Source organism: Anopheles maculipalpis, chromosome 3RL (assembly GCF_943734695.1).
Source record: "Anopheles maculipalpis chromosome 3RL, idAnoMacuDA_375_x, whole genome shotgun sequence".
NCBI lineage: Eukaryota > Metazoa > Arthropoda > Insecta > Diptera > Culicidae > Anopheles > Anopheles maculipalpis.
Window position 1 is genome coordinate 21,060,957 of NC_064872.1, and position 24,639 is coordinate 21,085,595.

The following is a 24,639-nucleotide window of genomic DNA, read 5'->3' on the forward strand; positions in this document are numbered from 1 at the left end:
AGTTGACGGTTTCTTGCGGTTTCTAAAAAACTAACGGAAATGAAAACGAACACGTACTTAATACGAATGTTTCTTAGTACATATATTTACTTAAACTCTACAGTTGCCTTAATACTAGACGAATCACGATGACGATAAGCATTTTTTACATCACATACACGACATCGTTCTGTTCCAATGCTTTCTTTTTTTTGCTAGCACTGATGGGCTCTCAACCCTTCACGACGGTCGTTTTGTAGATGCCTTTACTGACCTTTACCACATCTTCGCCACAATTTTTCTGATCCGTACGCGTGAGATACGCCCGCGAGATCTTGGCACTATCCAGCACAGCGTACGCTTTCTTCATCGTTTCAATGTCCGGATGGCGTTTGCGGGTCAGAATCCATGCTACCTCTGAGAATTGGAGGGAAAGCAGATTGTAGTAATGATCAAGGAAGCTGTAAGTTGTACAGGAGATACTTACTTGCATTGATGAAACCACGAAGATCGGAACAGGCATACACGACGGCGAATGTTTTGTAGTCCGTTCCAACAACCCAGTATGGCGCTTCCACGTTGACTGTGTGAGGATAGTTATTTGAAATCAATCTTCTACATCTAGAATAACATCTACTTACATGGTGCACTCGGGAACTTAACTGCCAACTTTGCCGACTGTACAATTCTAGCCGATCCACTAATGCTGTTGTCATTGCCCGTTCTGTAAACAAGTACTCCACTGTGAACTCTCTCATCTCTCGCATCCTCCATTACTTTTCGTCTACTTACAAAGAATTCTTCTGCGTATTCAGCACCCCAATCGTACCGTCCGGATTGAGCGAATAGTCAGCCGTTATACATTTTCCACCGAGCTCGAAGAAAAATGGATACTTTTCCTGCTCGTACCATCGGCCAAGATAGGCGTATGTGTCAAAATGTTCCTCCACAGGTACTTTGGGACATTTACCAAATCCTGGGACTTGTGCCTCCACGCATGCTAGATGGCATGTGAGTAGTCCCAGCAGAAAAACACCGATCGTTGTCCACCGTGGTACGCTGGAAATAGGGGAGAAAAATGCAAAAGAAAATAATTTAGTCTTGAATGGCATGTGCGTCAAAGTGGAGAGCATTCATTAGGCTTTAATTAGGTGTCTAATTGTTCGGTGGGTCGCCCACAAAGCATGTAACCGCTATAATGAGTTGTGACAATGTGAAGAAAGTCCTACATGCGTTTTTTTCATTGTGCATCAATCCGCAAGAATCTCCATTTTCTCTTGCCGTCTGCGATGATACCTATCAACAACACGGTTAATTGTGGCAGATTGACACGCGATTTGAAATGGCAGTATGTGAAGCGCCTTTTAAAGAGAAAGCACGGTAACTGACTCGAGGCCATGCCATATCTCGGTGACCCTAATCTTGGCGAGATTTAGCGAGATGAAAGGAGCACCAATTTAAATAACCCACACACATGTGATCGTTTGATCTTGTCAGGGTAAACTTCATAAGCAACACCTAGTTAGTTAGTCTCTCAGAGTGAAAAAAATCGACAGTAATTGGTTTTCGTCATCGTCCTGCATTATTCGGCAAGAATTAGTCATAGTCTTTTAAAATTAAGTTGAGAAATCTTCAAGTCAGGTAAATAAGGTAAATTACAAACGATTTACCACGCTGTAATACGCCGCCCAAACTCCTTTTACAGTGCATCAACCTCAGTCACGTACCCCAAAACTGGCCGCAAGGTCACGCGTTGGCCTCCCAGAAGCAACAGCAGCAGCCCTTCTAATGATCGATGATCGAACGGGCGGACGGTTCGTTGTTGAACCTGATTGCACAATAACCTGTCGATGGTGTACGGGCAAGATTAATGGATTTACCTTGCGGAAGGTATGCTTGCACGTGGAGTCATGTTTTTACGGTTAAATTTTTTCTAACGTCCATTACATCCAACCGCTTATCACTCCAGAGGGAACAGTTCGAATCAGATCTATAATGTTATTAAGAGTTTATAATTTCCGCCTAAATATAGGCTTTCTCCAGGGTAGTTCTCCCCTTTTTGCTTATCGTAAGCCTATTATTTGCACTAAAGCTCGGAACCAATAGCGAGCGAGCGAGAGCTAGAGAGACCAACAAAACTGATCGTTACGTTGGGAGCATCGAACGTACGGGCTTCAGATGCATCATCCATGCATGAGGCCCCCCGACAGCCGATTCGATTTTTGGTTACGATGTTATGAAACGGAAAAGGAGGAAATTTAAAGCTTCTTTCCCTTCCTATTTTCTATATCGCTCCACAGCCACACGTTTCGTTCCCATTTCTTTTCCCCAAAAAACACGTGCTAAAGCCTACGAGAGAAAGAAAGATGGAGCGTGGGCTGACGAAGAATTATGATCCGTTACCGGCACCGTCGGCCATTTGCTGGATGCTGGCACGGGAAGGCTGATGTTGTAATTAGGGGGTGGTGGATGCAGAGCCGAGAGGAGTGGCAGCAGGGACCACTCTACAAACTCGACGTCATGGATGTGTTTTGAATGTTTTGTTTGGTTTTGGTTTCAAATGTCTTATCAAATCAAACAAGATGGATCGTATGACGGACGGTTCCACGTGTGTGTATACAAGGCCTTGGCGTGTGCATGCACACATGCAATCGAAAATTTTGAATGGGTGGGTTATTCGGCCGTGTCTGGGAAGGTTTTCCAACGATCATTATGCAATAATTAGGCACGAGCTGGTGGCTGTATTGATCCGGTTCCCGGGTATAGAGCGTACACTGATTGTGATCATCGGTGATCAGCGTCATGGAATTATTTGAGGGGAGAGCTTGAAAAGAAATGATACGTTTTTCCGAGCAAAAGCGAAAGAAAGTAACGCCTCTGAAATTGGGCAAGAAGCGTGTTCAAATTAGTAGAAAAATGAAAAAGGATTACAAAAAGCTTTCGCATACTGTTCAAGTCCCTCAAAATGATAAACTTTTATACATCATTCAAAGTTCGGAACTCGTTTTCGGGTATCAAAAACATCCCCAATTTTAACTACAACTACTAACTGGCACCTAAAATAGTTCTATAGAATGCTTCTGGCTATCAAATTATTACAAACTCTTAAACAGGTACGACTTCCTTCAGAGGAAGTTTTTCTATGGGATTACCGTTAACAAAAATTCAAAAAAACAGTGTCAAACTCTTAGAAATTGTTGCTTAAAAACACCTTAAACGTCTACTTTAGGGAACGATGGACTAAGAACAGTGCTGGTCTTAAGGAAGTAACACGAAGGAAACGACTTTTTAATGCTTTTTAATCGTTTATAAACGAAATATAGCAACGAGACAACCAGAGAATATCGTTACAAATGGGACTTTACATAGAAGTATTAAGCACTAACAAAAAGACAAAAATAAAGGATAAGATCGTTCTCTCGAAGTGAGAGGACTAACTATTTCACCGAGTGGTATCGGGAAGTCTAGTAAGTCATTTAGATGGCCGGGGGGACCAAGTAGGTCGTTAAGCCACAATGAAGTCACACTAAGAAATTCGCACAATATCCTCATAAATTTCACCATTAAAATGTCACTTTTTGTAACGTTATCTACTAAGTAGTCGTAACGGTTTACTGGAGCTTGTCTGCCGTAGGCTTTACAGTCTTTTTAGACACATTTTTCGCAGAAGAAATTATTAAAAAATCGACTCATTACAACAATCCTCGATATTGCGTCTATCTTATATAAAACCGAACACTTAGCTCGATATCTCGCCCCTACCTTATCTAAGCAACGCTTTAATAATTACTATTTCATCACAACACGCAACTTTTCCAATTTAAATGTATCGACAATGACGAGTGCTTGTGCTGGCTGCCTTACAATGAGGGTAATTATTTAGACACCGCTTTCGTAGGTACGCAGCCCAAAAGTCTAACCTTGAATACCGTCCAAAGATGACATACCGAATGGCGGCCATTGTATCCGGGTTCTGGATGAATCTCTTGAGCTGCGTCGTTCCGTCACTATCGCAAGTTGGCTCTTGAGTACACTCCGTGATGACGGTTATTATTCGGTTTCGGTTTGTTGAGATCACGTACGCCGATCGAGATTTGTTTTAATGACGTAGCTTTCCAAAAATTTAACTTTGCGCCTTCGGGTATCTCACAATGCACTACCACTTCACAGTTTCTTGTATCTTCTTGGTATCACAAGTAACTCTTCTTGCCGTATCGTTGTAAAACCTATTGATTGCACCTTTCAACACACGCTCAACTTCACAATCGCGTCCGCTCGCGTGTACGTCTCGCACAGGAATGAACGCATCATGTCGGCTGCTGCCGGAATTTACAGTCACTGCGTGGACGCGTGCATGCCGTGCCCCAGTGAGCCGTTACAGAGTGGTGGGAAAAGCGTTGCGATGAAACACGTTGTGCGTCTTTCTTTTCACCAAACAAGAAGAAGCTTAATTTTCGGTCCCGGTGCACCATATACTGCAGCATGCGAGAGTCGTTGCTTATTTCTTTATTTTCAATCAAGAAAGACGATCAAGCAAGATGGAGAAAAAACAAAAACATTCGATTAAAGTTCACCTACCGGGGCAGAACTATAGGACAGCGAGACGTTGAAACACGTGAAAATCTCTCGCATGGCGCTGTGGCAGGTGTGGCTGGAAATTAGCTATCCATCATAAAAGCACCATCCCAAGAGCGAAACAAAAAGGAAGAAACATGAACTGCATCATGCCAACACCATGTTGGCGGTACCGTTTGATTGGGGCCTACGGACACGAGGCTCGGATGATGCTTACGAAAGATATGGTTCATCGCATGGCGCAAATGAACGGAGCGTTAACCCCCCCGAAAAAACGGTGACCAAAAACTCTACTGTAAACCATCAGCATAATTCGGCACAGCCTGGTAGCCCACATTGCCGTCCAGGCCCTGGTGTGGTGCAATGTCGTTGGAAGTGACGTTTAGTGGAGTAATTTTACATGTCTCTCTTTCTGTAGCATAATTATTTTATTATTTTTTTGCTGCGTTTCACTGTTATCCCCAACGTGAGTTAATGCTTGTGGTGCATTAAATTCCGTATGGTTAAACGATGAGTAATTAGATGTTGTCGTCTGAGGGTTGTACACGAGCCATCATTGCATTAGGGTTCACCAGTGACCCATTTTGTGTGTTGGGATGTTTGGTGGGTGTTCCCGTCACCTAGAGACACCCAACAGGTGGAGTTTGTGTGACAAACAGACAAGATGAAAGTGTGTTTATTGGTGAGCGAATAGTTTTAATGGCCGTCTGAGTAGGTTAACAAGTTGTGTAAAGGATAAATAGTAGTAGAGGAGCCATAAAACCGCGGAGAACTTAAAATAAGATTGGTGAAAATGGGAGCAAACAGTTTTTATATCTCTTTACTTTTGTGATACTACGAACGATGGAACTAGTTTGTTGTGAAAGTAACACTTTTTTAGAATAGTCAAAAAATGAAGTCTCCTGATATGATAACCCAACTCACATCTCCGTTGATCATTGATCTTGGTGCTGCAAAGACGACAACACAACCCACATAATGTATAAAATACATCATCTTCAATTCGCCAGATTTTCCTCCATTAAGATCAAGCAAAATGTCTCTCAACCTTTTGCGGCACACAAGTGATTGAACCTGAGCGTCCCGGGAAAGATCGCTTAGCGCTTTCCTTCTCTGCTTGTTTACCGCGAACGCCATCAGCAAATGGTGGAACACCACTGGAAACTGGTTTGTTTATACGCCCGCGCACCATTCGAAAGCCGCCTTCGCCTGGTCTTTGCGTTGCTGCCGGAATTGGATTGCGAAGGTGTGCGAAAGGAAAAGTTCAACAACAGCACCGACGACGGGACGCCTCGCTAGGGTGGATGGTTTAGTGACCCAGTTTCTTGGGCCGAAGCAAAAGTCGAAGGTGATCATGAACTTGACAGCGATCGTTTGTTGGTGTCGCAAAACGGAGAGAGACGGAGGGAGATACTTCTTTTTCCATAAATAATCACCTATCAGCCCCTGGATAGAATGTTTAAAATTAACTTTTATTTAAGAACTCCATGGACGGAAACATAAATAGATAAATGAATATGTTTAAGGCAGATTTTTAGATTAATAAAACACTCTTATTGGTGATCCTCTTCAACGGGATCAACCGCAATGGATGGTTTAGGTCCAACGGCAAAGATTTCACTGCGCAACTGCTGGAGATCTTCCTCATTTCGTACCACAACTCCGTCGTTGCGGGCATTCTGGGTGGTTGGTTCCGTAGGGTCAATAGCTGGTTCGGGCGGTGGTAGCGTCACACAGTCTTCCTGGTTCGTGCGCAGGAAGAACGTGCGGGATATTTTGTACTTGTCCAGTACACCGTAGGCACGCTGCAGGACTGGACCACCGGGAAGGCGTTCCCGAGCCATCATCCAGGCGGATACTAAAGAGAAAGAGTCGCGAGATTTACAGTGAGTTTTCTGTGGTTTTGTTGCGTATTGCATACTTTTAGGAGCTTACCGGCATGCCCAACAGGACCAAAGGAACTGCAAGAGTACAGCACGGCAAAGGAATCGTAATCGGTGTCCAGCACCATCACCGATGCGTTGTAGTTGTACGGGAATGAGGTGTACTCGATCTGGTAGCGTCCTTCCTTTGCCTTGCCACCCTTATCCATCACGCCTGAGATGATTCTCTCCACACCATTACTAATAAAAGAGGGACACTTGTTAACATTGCCTTGCCACAAACACCCACTCCAGAAACTACTCACAATCGATTAGTGTACGCATTGCGGACGTGAATCTTTCCATCGGCACGCTGCTCGTACGTCACCGAAACACACTTGGTAGCGACCTCGGTGACGGTAAAGTATCGCTCGATCTCGTACCAAGTTCCCAGGAATCGTGTTCGGTTGAAGCGTTGTATCGGCGAATAATCTGGACATGTACCGAAGCCTGGTATCTGTGTCTTCACTAGTGTCACGAGACAAACTAACCAAATCACTGCCACCGTCTTCCAGTAACATCCCTCGAGCTTGGAGCTTTTCATCGTCTTTCCGTTTAGTCTTCCCACGATGCGCACAGGACGCGAACTCGATATCAAATAACCTCACCAACGAACCGTGTGATGGGCTTTTATATTTGTTGTCGTCTTCGCAGTGACGAGCTCTCCAGAACTTCCCTGCTCTGGACCTTCCTTCAACCGCCCAGTCATCCAGTCACCTGGACGGGTAGGCGAGCGGTGCGTTCAAAAGAAGACTCCGACCAGCCTGCCCGTATTCCTGGGCGTGCGTTGGGCTTTCTCAGGGCGTGTTGTGTTGTCTTGCTTACCGGCTTAGCGCAGCGCAGGGAGAGCGATCTATCCCGGACATTATTCTCATCAGCAGACACACCTTCCCGCGTTATGGAATTGGGGCAACTGGCATCGTTGTCGATCAGGCACCGGTTTCGAGCAAGCGCATGCCACCATCGTTGATCGTCCGTCGGTACATGTTCGATCATAAACGTTTTCGATAATACACGCGCGATAAGCGAATCGCTGTGATTGGACGCGTGATTGCGAAATTAGATCGTCATGCGAAGGAATGGAAGGAGAAGATGGCTGGCGTTTCATAAATCTTTACCACCGATTGTGTGATAGTTGTAGCCACAGGCAATTAATTACTTCCGGGCGGAGTTTACGGAGATGCGGTTTGTAACGACTTGTGATGAGCGATGGGATGATAGTGTAAGATTGAAGTAAAAGTCACATAAGCACTTCGTAGTGTGATAAAGAAAGTTGGTAATATCCGTTGAAGTGGATGAATCGAAGGGGTATAGACATTTAACGAAGAAAGAAGAGGACATATTCTTGGGGAAATTATGTAGCAATTGCGAAAGAACAAGTTTCTTGATTCTACAACTCTTAGTTATTACAATTAATTTCATTAAATTAGTCCTTTCACGTTGGAGACGAACATGGCGGAGATCGGATGCAGGAATGCAGTGCTAGATCGAGATTTCTGCAAGCAGATTGACGGACAGAAGTGCTTAAGAGAGCGGACCCAGAAGAGCAGAAAGATTCTTCACACGACAAAGTTTCGAATCTTGTCCGAATTGTCTCTCCGTACACAGGACTGATTGCTATATTGAAGTTAAGGAAGGCTTATGCACAGGACAGGTTCAGAATCGCTTGAGATTGTAGAAATAAAGAACCAAAATTAATAATTCTAAAAACTTCTTTTATAAATAGCAGTTAATGTAAAATTAAAACCAATTGCGAATGAATTATTTGAGTGACTTTAACATTGACAGACATTTTTAAGCTAATTTGTAATGGGTAATACAGTAATTTGGGAGCAATACGGCCTGTCCGTCCTTTGTGAATAAAATTATTAGGTTGGTAGGCTGCAGTTTTTAGTACAAAACTTCTAGCATTATGAGCCTTTTCAAATAAAAAAATCAATTATTAGTTTTCAAAACACAACATCACGTTTTTTTCCGATAGAAAACTATAAAATTCGAATAATCCAGTAAAAATGTTTAAGAGCGGAATCCTATTGAAAACTATATTGAAGAATTATTAACAATATTACGAAGAAACTCTCACCTTTTGCCGTACCACACATAAGTAGATTATGCTAAATGCATCGTTTCGCTGAAATTCACCATAAATCAGCATTTATTCAGCGTTCACGCACCCTTTCCACAGCATCGGGCGGTAAGTTCATTTGCCGCGCATTTTGTTCACGCATCGTGTTGCTAGGGAACGGGATGAACCAAATTTTCATTCATTGCTTACAGTGCTTGCCAGTAGAGTGGTACCGCGTCGTTATTTATTTATTTATTTATTTAATACTATTTATGTATCTGTTAATATAGTGTATATTTGCTCCCAGACAATACGGCATTGTACTGTCATATTTGTTTATAAAAAACGTATAGAAATAATGATAATGAAATTTAAATAATATCAACTAAAACTATAAATGAACTTCATGGGGTAGTTTACAGTATTTTTAACATAACTGATTGTTGAGACGATTATAACTGATTTATGTATTATTTACTTCCTTTCGAATCATTCATCTCCTTACTTAGATTTTTATAGATCTAATAATTTTAACTAGATGCTTGTACACGTTCAACTTCAACCATCCATAGTGCATGAGTGCTCGACGCTGGAAAATGGGATTCTGCGCTGAAGACGGGAAAACCTGTCAATACGATCCAAACAAAGCACCACTCACTCAACACACACTCGTATACGCACTCCCATCTTACCTTAAAGCCCAACCGTTCGGTTCTTTAAATGTAATTGTAGACAGACAAGCATGTAATGTGACCCATGCCGCCTCAAAAGAGAGAGAGAGAGAGTGAGCGAACGAGTAACATTTTCCCCAAAAACTCGTGGAGCAGTTTAACAGTGCAGAAGGATAACCATATGCCTATATGTATCGAAATCCCTTCCCCTAACGTTTGGGAAGGCCAACGACCGTGGTCGAGCTTTCGGCGCCCAACCGGAGGAATCAGTCGCTTTTAGGTACCTGCCAGAGTCGGACCACCATTGCGGGTTTGTTTTTCGGGGGGAGCGGTCGTCCAGATCGTCACAACTTCCGGGAGCTAGGAGCATAACCTACGGTAAGCTGGAGCATGGTGGGCGAGTGAATCGGTAGAGAACACGAGATAAGTGTAATGTGGTGATGTCGAGCCGAAAGGGAGAGCAAGCAAAAAAAAAAAAACAGGAAAAAGCGTCCTGGCACGCAGTGCGTTTGATAGAATTTCGGGCGGCAGCAATTATTTTCTACGCCGCAGCACTCGAATGACAATTTTGGCTGCGTGTGTCCTGGGGATGTTCATGCGTGTGTTAAAACGTCGTCAATATCCCGGAAAATCCATCCACACGACGACAGGAACAAACCTCGAGTGGCAACATTGTGTGTTTTGTGAGACTGGCTCGGGAACTAAAGATGCATGAAATTTTACATTCTCCTAAAAATCCTCTCTCGTGGAAGAAGAGGGAGCAAAAGGAAAACTTTGAGGCGGGATATATTGAAGCGTAAGCATGGTAGACGCCATACAACACGCCGGGGGTCGATAAGACGAATCCTTAGAGCTGCGAATCCAATAACGGATTATCCTTTCTTCGCATCGTTTGAGTTTGCAGTGTGAGAGAAAAAAGGTGTCAGTATATTGCTTTTGTTATTTCAGTGCGTGTTTGTACTCATGTAAGTGGCTGTGTCAACGGCTCTAAGCTTCATTTGCTGCAAGTTTCTTGGATTAAGTTTCAACCAACCGATGCTCAATGCGCCTGGTTGAAATTGGCTTCATATGGGTCAAAACCCAGCAAAATCTTTGGGTAAAGTGAGTTAATAATGCGAGTATAGCTGAAAGCTAACGATAGGAATTGAGCTCTTTACAAAAGGATACCCTTTTTCTAGCTCTATTTTTGATCCCATGCGTTGGAAACGGATGATTTCATGCAATTTAGCACCCGCGGGGAAAATTGTCCTACCTATACAGTTGATGTAGTAAAAAAAATTATCCAAACGGAATGAATGAGCGATAATTACTTCTCCGTCTGGAGTCTAGCGTTGTGAAATAGGCTTGCTTACAAGGGGTGCACCGTGTATTTATATCCTCGCCATCAATGAAGGAGCTTTGCCTACGGTCCATCGGGCGCCACTACTGTCCATTCGATTGTGCTTGTGCTTGATTGATCGGAAATGAAGTGGAAGTGTTGGAACAGTTGGATATTGTCGATGAGTAGACTATCAATAATGGATGAGTGAGCGTTCGTCTGTAGAGTGCTAGAAGTCATTTAACGAGCACGTGTTTAGTGCTGGGTGAAGTTTTATGAACAATATGTGAGACATGTGTGCGACAATGTGTTAATTATGGTTTGTGGTTCATTGTACACAGTCTGCAATGAGACAGTTCATTGATGATTGTTTAGTGGGAAAATATTGATGGGGTCTTTATATTTATGAATGTAACAAGGGCTGACCCTTCACCTATATAGTCAAATAATATAGATGACATACCATAGAAGGATTGTTACACGAAGAAGGTTATTTTTAACATTTACGTAAGAAAACACATGAGAGATCTACTCAATATGAATAATTGCTCTTATCTAGTTTTCGATTAAAAATTAAATATTGTATAATGTCAGGCTTTCAAAAGCAATTCAATTTAAGAACATTTAGAGAAATATCTATTCAATCGCGTGTAACTGTTGTAGATTTGGCAGAACAACCGAAAACCGTGATTAATTTAAATAATATTGGTTAAAAGCAGTATAATTTCGGTGGTTAAACTGTCAAAGAACTGTTCAATATACCTGGTATAGGATTTTTTCTCAAATAATTTAAAAAAAATATTAGTAATCTTGCAAACATTATTTTTGCACATTGCGCGTTGCAAGCGCAATATGCAAAACTCTTTTGAAAGGTGCTGTAAGTTTGGAGCACTTTTCCACATCTGCTCTGCTCAAGTTTTAAGTCAAAAGTGGTTGAATAATTAATTTTATGTTTCTCATTTTCGTCCTAAAATTGCCAGACGTTGATGTCTCTTCAAAACCGCTTTAAAATCACACAAAAAGTAGAAGAACTCACCCAGAATCAAGCTGTCCAAAATCAACGTTTTACTTGTACCTTGTGTATTTTAGGTTTGACAGTAAAAAAAGTGGTATTTTTCGTGGTTTTAAAAGCTAAATGAGCTTTGAATAAGCTTTAGAACCATTTTATAGATCAGCGCTAGTTCTCTTAATCGCAAAATCTGCCGAACTATTGGCACAAACCAAACCTGGACGAAAGTACTTAAACTGTGCGCGAATATTTCTTTTTTTTCTATTTTTTGTAAATTTTCCATAATTATGCTTTTTTCCTAACCTGCTCGAAATAGGTACACTGCCAAAAACTAGTACATTTAACCCAACATAAATTGATACTCTAGTGGCAAAACCAAATAAATGAGCAAATAAAATTCATTCTCATATACGCCTGAATGTATGCAATCTCCACTACAAGGTGCTGTGACGCGAACGTTCATTTCGAAGAAGATTCAGGTTTAACATTTTTTATTAGGATAGGAACACCTTTAACCTTTATCAAAACTATTCTCCTTCCAGAGGGCAGCGTCGAAAGATGATAAATTGATCATTTAATCAAAGCTCACCGCAAAGAGCCCGACAAACCTCCCGCTGCAACCTTCGGCTACCAAACCCCACTCAGGAGAAAGCAACATATCTGCCGTGCTGCCTCACGCCTTACAACCGGCATCAAAATAGCGGCCACCGTGTCACCGATCAAGATGCGGCTAAAAACCGCACGGAAAAGTTTTCGACGCCACAAATCAAAGACGGCGCTCGATTTTCCCCAGCCCAGGTAAGTGAGCTTTTTTTCCCCCACTTTTTGTTTGGTTTGCAAAGCGAGCTACCGTGCGGGGTGGTGACGAGCGTGTCTGTGTCTCATAAATCTTCCCCGTCTCGGATCGCTTCGACAAAATTGACATAGCGGCAGCATCGATCGTCATGCAACTGGTTCCTGGATCGGATGGCGAGATGGTCGGGATGGACGAGGTTAGGTCGGTTGTACTTGAACTTTTCGTGCCGGTTCCGAACGTTGTTTAGCTGTGGCGGTCTGGCGGCCTCAGAACAATATGTTGTATGAAGTGTGGAAAGATTTGTGCCTGATAGTGTGAACCGAGCTGTGTGTGATATCGTGATGACCTGTGGAGCGGTAGCTATCGGTAGAGAGTTTTCCCATTTAATGCGGTGGGGTAGAAATGGAAGGTGTCTAATTTCAATAGTAATTGTCTGGGATGGTGGTAGTATTATTTATTTGCTGCTAGATGGGTTGGAGTTTTAAGGGAGATATGTGCTACAAGATTGCAATCAATATGATTGAAATGCTAATGCAACTAGTACGAAATGAAATGCATTTCCAACCATGAACGATGATGGAAAGTGGCGCAATGAGAATAAATAATAGATGGAAACGATTAATTTGAAGGTCATTTAATAATAAAAATAGTTCCTTACAAATAGCTCTCCAGAAGAGCTTTCATAAACATTGATTTTGGTTGTTCTTTATATATATTTGAAAATCTATTACTTATATGTTCCCCACAAAATATTCCATTACATTTACATATTTATTGTCCTCCTGGAGTGAAGAGAATGGAATTTAAAAATAGAACACACAACACATTTAATAAGGGCAGTCGGGCACAATCCATCACACTGTGGGAGCGTCTGATGAATGGCGTCCCTTAACGAGGCATCCGTGTGGCAACAATTCATTAACATGCGCCATGCATCATCATCATCATCATCATCGTATCCATTCTCTACATTCCTGTATTCAGCAGTCTCCCAAGCCCTAGTCTGCAATCCATAGCGTTTTGTCTGAATTGAGATAAATTAACTGGCTTAACAAGACTACTGACGCAACAGTAGCAAATGAAAGTGCCGGAAAATTTGTCCACTTATTAACTAAAGCACGTTAAAGCTTGGTATGGCAATCATTTTCCTGCCGGCGCTTGTTGCGTCGTCGATTGTACAATTGACGCTGCTACCACACGTCAAATCACGGCACCTGCTGATAAGCTGATAAGCTAAAAATCGATATTCAAACTACGGAGAACAACCAGTGCGGTATACTAGGGGCTTAACGGTTGCTTTCATACATTTGCCGACAATTGAAATGACGATACAGTGTATACACACACGTCGGATCGGATAATCCATGCCCACCGGGTGGGATTCGTAGAGGCTCTAAGTCTTGTTAGTCGGTTGAAGAAAATCAACCTGAAATCCCTAAAGCAATGTAAGCAACACCGGGTACGAAGGCGGAAATGAAATGTATCCGTACACTGTACTACACCGAAAACTCGGCGATCAAATTGGATTTCTCAATTTACGAAGCAACTAATTTACCATAAACCCATGCATAGCGAAGTGGTCAGTCAGATATACCCTTGTCAGAGCTAACGGATCACCTGTACAAGGATGGAGTAGTTGATTGGGAAGTTTTCCAATTTCTATCGAAATTGTTAAGGAACATGGTTTTGCAGGAATTGGTTGTGATATCCTTAAAATGGGTACCATTTCGTATGTGTCTTTCTTGTGTTTATCTTACCCACATATGTATATGCCTACCATAGAACCACATTATATGTCTTCTTACTTTATATTATTTATATTGTCATGCAGAAATACGATTAAGGTCTGTTTTGATAGCAACAGGTTTCTAGCTGCTTGTATATTTTTTTTTTTAATTTTTTGTAAACTAGGTTCCCATTGATTCTAATACCTTTTCTTCGTCAAAGCGTGAAAGAATCACCTCCACCCCGTCCTCGTGATGTATTTTTGTACAGACAATTAATTAAAGTGATCCAGAAGTTTTCGTCACACTTTAGGTAATTTAATTGTCATTCGTATATATCACTATTTCGTATAGCCTAATCGCTTCAAAGTAAATCAACCCTCATGATAACGTTTTATCAGTTAAATGCGAGAGCAGCTTCATGGCTACGCGTGCATCGGCTTTCGACCGTGTACTCTGTAAGTCCGGAGTTCGAATCTAGTAGTTGGTGATAGTATTCTTGCTCATCATATGAATTGTTGTAGTGTTCATTAAGGCCTTATGTTGTCGTCCAGATCTTCTTTCTCTTCTTATTAATGTTTATGATAATTATTTTTTTCTCTCGCTGTTTTTGAACCAAGTGTTATCGATTCTATAGTCCTAATATCTTAATAATAATACTTTTTTATAGAGAACACATTAATTGTCAAGGAAATTATTAAACATATATTTCCATACATAAAGTCATCAATAATGATTTATAGTAGAACCACCCTCAAAAACATGTCCGAAGGAACGTTCGCGTTCCGGTCATTAGCATTGCCATCAAAGTTTGTCGTTCGTTTTCTGCTGTTTCGTTCCGATTGACTGCAGCATCACATCGCGGTTAGCGAAATGCTATGCTACAGCACGGTCCAGGTAAGCTGTAACAATTGCCCCACCAAGCTGTGAAGAAGTCACGGTTGCATCCTTCAAGGACCAACCATCATGGGGGTCTATATTCTATCTTCGCGTTTACTTACTTACCCGCAAATACCCGCTAGAACTCGCACACACGAAGTGCGCGCGCGTTTATCTAAGTGCGTATGGGAGGAAGCTGTACGTGTGTGTTAATGCTGGCGTACACACATGCGCACACATACACGAGCTGTTCGGCGGGACGGTCTCCGCCAAAAAGCCGTCGGTCACACGTTTTGGCTCAGTTCGGATTGTGAAGCGCTTGTAAACGCGCACGCGGGTTTTTCCTTCAGCTACTTGCGAAGGAAGAAGCTCCGGGTTTGTTGGCGAGTTTTCGAGTGTGTGTGTGTATTTAGGCAAGTTGTGGGTTCTGATGTTCCGCCACCTTTTGTTTTTCAAAAGTAGTAAAATTAGCCCCAGGTATTTTAACCTGTGGACAAATTGTGAATTTCGACGAAGACCGAACGATGGAGAAGTCGAAGAAAAATCAAGTGGTACTCATGGTGCCAAAAAGGAATTAATTCGACAATTACACAACATACAACAGCTTGCTGTAAAGATATTAGTGCAACAAGTGAACGAAGTGAAATATTTTCAAAAAATGAAGTGAAATGTTATTCAAAATTCTTGGGAAAACTCACAATCGAGTGTGCAAATTTCCTCGTCACATTGTCGACATTTTCCACACGATGAAAATTTTTTTTTTTTCTGTGACGTGTGCGTGCTAACACACAGACATATATTTTTTTCAAGTATTTCTTTTTCAAAGTCAATTTTATGTTATTAATAGCACCGGCAGAACCAGGGTAGTGTATGTGTGACTGTGTGATGGTTTACTTTTTAAATTCCTTAACCGAGTGTTATGAACATATTAGTATCAATTACTATCTGTACAGACACTAATACTACTAGATAGTTCTGTTCGCGATCTATTAGAACATCGTTAAATAATATGTAGATTTTTTAAAAGATTCTTCGCTTCAAGTACTCCCAATCACTCTCTTTTGCCGTTTGTCGTGGTTGGCGTAGTTTGTGTATCTCCCTTTTTTCTGATTAAGAGACACCCACAAAAAGGAAGGTCATCACCACCGAGTGAATGTGAGGTGCGTCCTTTCGCGAAGGGTGCAGAACGTTACATTTTCTAGGTTATGGTCGGACATTATTTGGACAGATAGAAGTCGCTCAAGGTGGGCCGGGAAGAGTGTTGCTGCGAGATGTGCGTTGCCGATAGGTGAAGAGCGATATGCGTGTGATCTGGTTGATCCTAGTGTTGGTGATGAAGATCGCCGTACTGATCACTTAATGTTAACGCACAACATTGCCACAACACATGTGGTCGGCCGATGGGAGTGAAAGCAAGACAGCGATACCAGAAATGATTACTGCGGTCAAAATTTATTATCCACACTGGTTTATGGAATGATATTTACACACCAGCTGTTCGCGTGTTTTGAACACGGCTTGGAAGAAAACTAATCTGACATTGACGTAGATCAGATATGTTTATAAATTTTTTTAACGATTGTTCTAGTGCTCTTTTATATCAATTTCTTTTTGTATAAAATAAAAAAAGTGCAATAGCTCGTTTGTCAAGCCGGGGCGCAATTATCTTCGTACGGACAATTGAAAACAATTCAATGAGACTTTTGACAATCGTGCAAATAGCCTACTCCTCCTCTGTCCCTCTGGACTCACGGTCTCGCTCGGTCCACTCAGACGATAATTTGCGTGGTTTAATCGGTACATTGCATCGAATACTTCGCCCCGTTTCACGTACGATCCACCAGATTTCGTCACCTTAGCAGGGGTGTTGGTAATTTTAAAGGCAGCAACTCTCGCCTGACAACCCGCTTAGCAAGCGGCACCATAAAAATGAAGACATTATGGGCGTACGTACGCGTACGATGAACGGTGGACCAGTGTTTAATGTCATGTCGTTTGCGAAAGCATCCCAACGAAGACGAAGAGACTGGAAATATTAGGTGACGCTAGGGTGGCAGTTTTTCGAGCAGAGTTTCACGAGGTTTTGGAGAGTTTGATAAGTGAAATTTCTTCTTTATGTTTGTGTTGAGTAGGGAGCTCATTTTTTGAACCGGTGGATGGAGGTATTAATTGTCAAACAGAACTGTAAATCTCAAGAAAACTACTTATGATTTAAACCTTCACAACTCTTGAATGTTTGCGCCCCTGATATCAGATTTAATCTACGGTATTAATAATCTTCATCATCAGGGTAAGGTCTGACTTGTTTGCAAGTTCGGGAATAATCTTTTGTTTACTAAGACCTTGGAATTCTAGAGTTTTTTTTCTGAGGAATGTTTTATAGTCCAAATATTCCATAAAACTGTAAGGCTTGTACTGCTTCAGAAAAGCTCTTTGACAGATTCCAGAGGAACCAGAAGATCTTCTTCTTCTTTTTGGCTTACGAATCGAATGGCTTACTAGACTTGCTGATGCCACGTAGTTGGATAGTCAAGTTCTCACTGCGGGGAGACGATCCGAATTGGTTTTGAACCCCGGTTCTGTTGTGTAAAGACCGGCGCCGCTATCGCCTATACCATCAGGCCGCCCCCACCCCTCACAACTTGGAAAATAAAGTATAATCTATACTTTTTGAACTCTATTTTCTCTATTTTCTGAAGAATTGATTTGGTAAAGCGGCTTATAGAAGATTTCTTATTTTAATTGCTAAAAAATTGCTATTTGAATATCGTCTTAGCACTGAGTAATAGCTTACTTGCCAAAAATAAACTTGTGCAATATACGCCCTTCACTATTTAAAGGAGGAGTTCTGAAGGACAAAAATCGATTTAAAAAATAAAATCCAACTGAACAGCTTTGTTTGTTGGAAGGAACTCCTCCTTGACTGCTATCACGTCGACCTTTGCTGTTTTTCCTATAGAAACCTAAAAGAAATGCACACACACACACGCACGATTTGCAATATTATTTCCGCCACTCAGAGAACATCCGGCAAAACTCGAAACACCAATTCCATGCCCCCAATATAATAACACAATACCAAACAACCAAACAATCAAACAAGTAAGCGAGGTCCTACCTCTGAAGACTTGTACTTCTGTGCATAATTTTCGCCAACGTTAGCTTCCTGTGTCTACCCCAAATCGTCGGCAAACGTTGGCTGTCGTCAATTTTACGGACGAATTGTTTACCGGGTAAAAGCGAATCGAGAAGGTTGTGTGTTTGTTGAAGAGTCTAAGAGGGCGATTAAAGACATTGGGCTCCATTTTTTCCGCTTTCGTGTCGATAGTCTTGGTGAAGTGTTTTTCCAAGAAATACATATTAGTCTTACTAGAGACAGCTTGTAGAAAACAGGGTACCGTTTTCTGTTTGTAGTTCTTCACAAATTCAATATCAGATCCAATCTCAACGTTGAGATGTAAAAACATGTATCTTAATTAAACTTTAGCTTGTCCCACGTGCGGCTGTGTTTTTGTGAGTTAATTTGTTCGTGATGAGCGTCTAATAACCCGGTACCGGTGCGGTCTACGAAACCATGAACTATCTAAACAATCTGAACGTCTTCAAACGGCGTCGTAACATCTCGTCCACCGACTCGTCATCGGCCGTCTCGTCACCGGCCAGCCCTTCGCCGACGATCGATGCTGCGGCCGGCACATCCGGGGACACTCCCCAGCGCAAGAAGAAAAGGAAGAGTAAGCGTAAGCGTACAATTTCCGTTGTTCCCATCAGTGAGGTGACGGAGGCATCGCTGGAGCTATGGCGCACGCTACCGCCCAAGATTCGCCACGATCCGAGCATGGTATCCTTTCAGCAGGTCGAACTGGAGCATGCCCGGCTGCACGGTAAGTACACCAGGTCACTGAAAGGTTTCCCGCCGATAGGGCACTTCAACCAGATGGCAACAAATGGGACGGGAACTATTATCGGAGCTATTAGGGTGGCATTATTGACACAGTGTTGTATAGACTCGTTGTAGTGGATGCATCGCAACGCAATTGTTGTGCGGGTGCATTGTGAAGCTAATGGCTTCTCGATGGCTTTGTTGTACAGTAAACGTTCCCGTGAATCTCCTTTATTCCTTTTTTTTTTGAGGAAGATTGCTTTCTTAGGTAGTTGTTTGATGTGCTGGTTTCAAGCACCACCAGCAGCATATGCAACGTCGGTTGAGCAACAGTTCCTGTTCTTTCTCCTATGTAACTAGTTTCAATTTCAGCAGATCTCTGTCAGCTCTAGCTACACAAGTGCATCTAGTTAGTAGTAAGTGGCTGCATTTCGCTTGCAATAACACAGGTCGTTCGCTTGAAATCCTCTCTATACCGGATGTTGGATATGTCTCCGTTCGAAAAGAGACCAAAACGGTGCATCTTTGCCTCGGGGGAGGGTTGTCTTGAATGCGCGCGTTACGTAGAAACGTAAAATGGAAATAGAAATGTAGGGCAAGCATCATTTGAAGCGCACACTTCAGTCAAGTAGAAGACGGATGGCCCATAATCGCATTTTCCTCCATTGATGGGCGTTGTAGATTTGCAAACTACTTATGTCATAAAGGATTGAGGATGGGAATGAAAAATCTACTCGACTCGATGGAATACGGGAAGCTGACACACGAGAGGAGATTTGTTGAACCCTTCCAGATATTAATGTAATTAAATTCGCTTGCATAATTGGCAAGAGTTGAGTAATTGATTTGTTAAACAGGCGTTTTTGTGATGGGTTTGGTAAAGTAACTAAATAATTTCTTCCTGATAAAAAAAGCTAATGAAAATTTTGCCCTAAAAATTAAGGTAATAAAACATTAACCTTTTTCAAGAGATCAAATCTGCTAAAATGCCCATCAAGTTACAGGCAGCAGAGCATATACTGCGTACTCCGGGACCATTCATTCATGCAAATCCGATTACAGCCTTCTTAATCGACACCAATTGTGGTCGGGCAGCATAATTCCATCCAACAATCTAACGCACACAATGGAAACTTGTGGATATAGTCTAAACGAAAGCGAAAGTACCGCGACCTATCTTTAAACCTAATTCTTCGTTCTGCGAATTCTTAAACCACCATGGCTGACATTTACCGCCCCATTCAATGGAGCTAGATTAGTGCCAGCGAATGGTTAGACAAACTCGGTACCCCAAGTAGAATGGATGTAGTGAGTTATATGTGTTTCCAGCTGAGGACAACAGTTGATTGATCGTAGCTTACAGTGCGCGCCCGTACCGGTGAGACATTCGATACGGTGCGTACGCGATATGATTACTGCTGAAAGTAGATATCGCGACGAGAAGCTAAACTGCTAGCGATATTTGTGGTCAGTTAAAGTTAAATCATTTTAAGCAAAAGAAGAAGAATAAGAAGCAATAGAAAAAACCTCCTTCCGAAAAGGGCATTTGGGGACGGCTTTGATTGGTAAATAAATCTGTTTATTCTATTCCGTTTCGTGTTCGGTAGGCGATTGTCATGAGGATTCGTTTCCGGAAATTCAAGGGCTAGAGGAGGACGGTGGGGAAGAGTATGAGGACGAAGAGGAGGAAGAGGAGGACGAAGAGTATGAGAATGAGTTCATCACCATCAACGTCACGAATGAGGAGGGTCAAAATAAGGAAATAGGTCACGTGAAGGAGAAGAAGTAAGTATCTCTCGGCTGTGATTATGTTAATTTGATTTAAAAACAGAAATCAGAACCTATTGTGTGTGATGTTTTTGACAAAAAAAACTAACCATTTTGCTGTCCATGAATACCAGAGAGATACCGAAACCACACGTCCATCATCTGGCTGGCCATTACATCGGCAATATTACACCGCCGAAGCATGATGATATCAACGACACCGGCCAGAATCAGCTCGATGAGGACCATCCATTTCGGAAGTACTCGAAAATTATCTGCCTCTTCATCACGTGGCTGCTGATAATGTCGTTCATGGTGGTGAAGGATGAGAAGCTGGTCGAACCGAAGCATCTGTCGATTTCACCCGGCAAAACAAAGGCATACATCTTACCCCATCTGCCACAGAGCACCCGGATTAAGGTGACACTTGAGGGGACGTTTTTGAGCGAACCTTACAGCAATATTACGGAGCATTTTTTGGAGGTGTATCTGCAGATGTTGTCGTCCACGCTCGAGACAAACTCGACCGATATGTACTCATCCAGCTCAGCTAAGGTAAGTGGAAAGATTTGTGTAATCAAAAAGTGTCCTTATAAAAAGATATACATATTCTTTCGATTTTTCTAGAACATCAGTGACTCATGGTACATCCCGATCGTGCATCCTTATCTCTTCGATAGTGCGCCGATCGTGAAGGAGCAGCGGCTGTTCGACATCATCGACACCAACTACGAACAACTGCACCAAACAAACGGCGGTTTAGTGCGATTGATGGTCCGAAGCAACATTCAAGCCAGTATGCCCGTTGCGATCCGCTACGATCAATCACCTGTTAATCGTGACGTCGGTGTGATCTACGCTGCGTTCGTGCTCATCTTCCTGTACGTGTTGATTATCTGGGAGATTGTGCATCGGACGTTTGCGGCTGTGATTGCTTCCACACTGGCTATATCGATCCTAGCTGCGCTTAATGATCGTCCCACGATGGAGGACATTATTGGGTGGATAGATGTGGAGACGATTTTGCTACTATTTTCGATGATGATCCTCGTGGCGATCCTTGCCGAGACAGGAATATTTGATTTTCTCTCTGTGTACATCTACAAGGTAACGGTGGATGTTGAGTCGATGCTTTAATTGTGATACTCATAAGGAGTGTCTTTTTTTCTTCTGTAGATTACTAACGGCAAGATATGGAGTCTTATACACTGTTTGTGTTTGTGTACGGTTTTGATCTCTTCGTTTTTGGACAATGTAACAACCGTACTTTTAATGGCTCCGATTACAATACGGTACGAAAGAAACACTGAAAGAGTACTATCCGTCACTGAAATTGTATTAATGTCTCGTCCTTTTCCCACTGATAGGCTCTGCGAGGTAATGGACATGAATCCGGTGCCAATTTTAATGGCAATCACTGTACATGCCAATATCGGCGGTACGACAACACCTGTCGGCGATCCACCGAACATCATCATTACATCGAACCAGTACATACTGAAACACGTAAGTCACTAATCGACCTCCGCTGGCAATTTGATTTATGATGAACGTGCCATTTGCTCGCCTCTTCTGCAGGGAGTCACATTTCTCACCTTTACCGCGCACATGCTGGTCGGCGTCATTATCGTCGTCATCACCACCAACATCCATCTGCGTATCATCTACAAAAACATTAACCACCTGCGTATGCACGAACCGAAGGAACTTAAAGAGCTGCGTCGCAACATTAAGGTGTGGGAGCGTGCTGCCGGTAAGATCCCACCGTACTCCAAGGATGCCAACATCGTACGTGAAACGCTCATGAAGAAGGTGAAGCTGTTGCGCCACCAGTACAAGAAAAAGATGACAAAAGGCACCGTACCGGAGGACATTTATCGCTCGACGCTGGAGGAGCTACAGCGGGAGCATCCGATCAAGAACCGTCCACTGCTGATCAAGTCCGGTATAGTGTGCGTGTTTATTGTGTCACTGTTTTTCCTCGAGTCGATCCCCGAACTGCGCCGCCTGTCGTCTGGTTGGGCGGCTCTGCTCGGCGTAGTGCTGCTGCTGATCATCTCCGACAAGAACGATATGGATGCGGTCCTGTCAAGGGTGGAGTGGCCAACGTTGCTGTTCTTTGCCGCCATGTTTACGCTGATGGAAGCTGTCGAGCGGATGGGTTTGATCGATTGGATTGGACACGCGACGGAAACGATCATTCTATCCGTGTCGGAAGATCTTCGGCTGGCGGTAGCGATCATCATCATACTCTGGATCTCGGCACTCACGTCCGCGTTCGTGGATAGTATTCCCGTAACGGCTATGATGGTGAAAATTGTGGTTGCGCTGTCGGAAAAGGCTTACCTAGGATTGCCACTGCAGCCGATGGTATGGGCGTTAGCGTTTGGTCCGTGTCTCGGTGGCAATGGTACGCTGGTTGGTGCGTCTGCTAACGTTATCTGCGCTGGAATTGCGGAACAACATGGCTATCGATTCAGCTTTATGGATTACTTCAAGTAAGTATTCGTGTGTTCTTAATTCTTCGAACGTAAAGGTAACAAGACAATTTAATTACCAATTTTAGACTTGGATTCCCGATCATGCTGGTCAGTGTGCTGGTCACAACCGGGTACCTCATAATGGCCCACGTCGTCTTCGCCTGGCACTAGGTCCGGAACGGATCTAGACACGTTCTAGCTCGTAAGAATTTTCCCCGAATCGGACGATCGATGCCACGATCCTAGGTTACCGTGTTAATGTCCAGTTTTCAGTCTAATTGTTGTGTCTTTAATTACTCTTCTGAAAGAAAGTAAAAACAAGCCAAATTCGTGCTCTACAAAAAGCATGGCTTATATCAGCACGATCGTTTCTTGACGTGCGTTTTTAGGAGTGAGAAAAAGAAAGCGAGTCAAAGAAATCCGTCTTCAAAAACAGCAAAACTTGAATGCAATTTATAATCCAACCTAAGCATTGGATTGAGTTACCATCACAGCAAAGAGAGAAATTGTTTTGTAATCGAGAAGAATCTATTTTCGTTTTTGATTGTTGTTGATCCTGTTGATAAGAACACAGTTTTAGACGCAAATAAAGACGAAGAGACAAAGAGCTGAAGGGTGGATAAAGTATTTTTAGATTGATGTTTGAAAAATGTGCGTTAACTTTATTATTATCATTGCCTTTGCGTGTAGAGCGCAATCCGATCCGTTTGTGTTTAGAATATAAAAAGATCGTTCTGACTGGCGTGGAAAATGATGAATACGTTAGGGCCACACAAAGTATGTTAGTTTTCTTCTCGCATCAGGTGATTTCCATCGAAAAACAATGTGACGTCAATGCGGTACACCAGTACGGATTCGATGATGAGTGATTTGGTGGTGAGGTGCGAGGTCATTTGCTCCTCTGTGTGTTTACGTTGGCAAAATGGGTGCAAAGCCGGGAGGAGTCATGTTTATGCTTCATTTTGGCAAAAAAGGGCCATACTGGAAAGCAAACCCGTGGCGTTGATGGAATTATTGGCTTTTGCGTGCGTTGGTCTATGGGGTCGCTTGAGTGTAATAATATTGACCTGTTTTTAGTACTTTAAAATGAGTTTCACACAGAAAGTTTGGCTTAGCTTGGTGCACTTCTTTGTTTGTGCTATTTAAGATGGGTTCAAAGGTTTGGCAGATGTAATTGATCTGGATTTTTGGTATTCTTGGCACGCATTATGTGAGAAAAACATTTTACGCAAGAAAAGGAGGCCACGAAGATTTACTTACTCTGGCGCAAAGTAAACGCTGGAAGTGTTCACGCGAAGAGCGCCCTCTAGCGGGAAATCGTTGGGAAGACAGCATTTCTCATAGCAGCCCTGTCTGCAATTAAAACACGCTCGAGGTCAGTTTTTGTTGTCTTTTTTCTTTGTCGCAAAACAAAAAGCACCGTTTAGAAGGAAAACTGTTTGTTTCTCCCCGTTTTTCCAGTCACTCACTAATACATAGTGAAGTTTGTTGAGTTTTCCCTAGAGGCGCCACTGCAAAAAAGTGAGAGAGGAACAATGTTTCCGTTGTGAGAATTCCCCCCCCCCTCCTCC

The 24,639-nt window shown here is 42.6% G+C and overlaps 3 protein-coding genes across 5 annotated transcripts; 1 reads left to right on the forward strand and 2 right to left on the reverse strand.

Moving 5' to 3' along the window:
• Window positions 1-211: 211 nt before the first annotated feature.
• On the reverse strand, window positions 212-3,963 carry LOC126565345 (apolipoprotein D-like). 2 transcript variants are annotated; one of them, XM_050222519.1, is made up of 5 exons: window positions 3,927-3,963; window positions 772-1,038; window positions 621-703; window positions 467-562; window positions 212-396 (listed from the first exon to the last, which is right to left on the reverse strand). In XM_050222519.1, the coding sequence occupies exons 1-5, from the start codon at window positions 3,938-3,940 to the stop codon at window positions 212-214; spliced, it is 645 nt and encodes a 214-aa protein (XP_050078476.1). In that variant the 5' UTR covers window positions 3,941-3,963. The 2 variants fall into 2 exon arrangements, with proteins under 2 accessions (XP_050078476.1, XP_050078475.1); XM_050222518.1 differs by having other exon boundaries at window positions 3,900-3,963.
• Window positions 3,964-6,107: 2,144 nt separating this feature from the next.
• On the reverse strand, window positions 6,108-7,020 carry LOC126565900 (lopap-like). Its single transcript, XM_050223110.1, has 3 exons — window positions 6,743-7,020; window positions 6,490-6,677; window positions 6,108-6,412 (listed from the first exon to the last, which is right to left on the reverse strand). The coding sequence occupies exons 1-3, from the start codon at window positions 7,018-7,020 to the stop codon at window positions 6,108-6,110; spliced, it is 771 nt and encodes a 256-aa protein (XP_050079067.1).
• A 5,212-nt stretch (window positions 7,021-12,232) lies between these two features.
• On the forward strand, window positions 12,233-23,297 carry LOC126564075 (P protein-like). Of its 2 annotated transcripts, XM_050220991.1 has the most exons (9): window positions 12,233-12,337; window positions 18,710-18,822; window positions 20,429-20,606; window positions 20,723-21,143; window positions 21,216-21,695; window positions 21,765-21,880; window positions 21,956-22,094; window positions 22,167-23,086; window positions 23,155-23,297. In XM_050220991.1, the coding sequence occupies exons 1-9, from the start codon at window positions 12,264-12,266 to the stop codon at window positions 23,237-23,239; spliced, it is 2,526 nt and encodes an 841-aa protein (XP_050076948.1). In that variant the 5' UTR covers window positions 12,233-12,263; the 3' UTR covers window positions 23,240-23,297. The 2 variants fall into 2 exon arrangements, with proteins under 2 accessions (XP_050076948.1, XP_050076947.1); XM_050220990.1 differs by lacking the exon at window positions 12,233-12,337 and having other exon boundaries at window positions 18,462-18,822.
• Window positions 23,298-24,639: the final 1,342 nt, after the last annotated feature.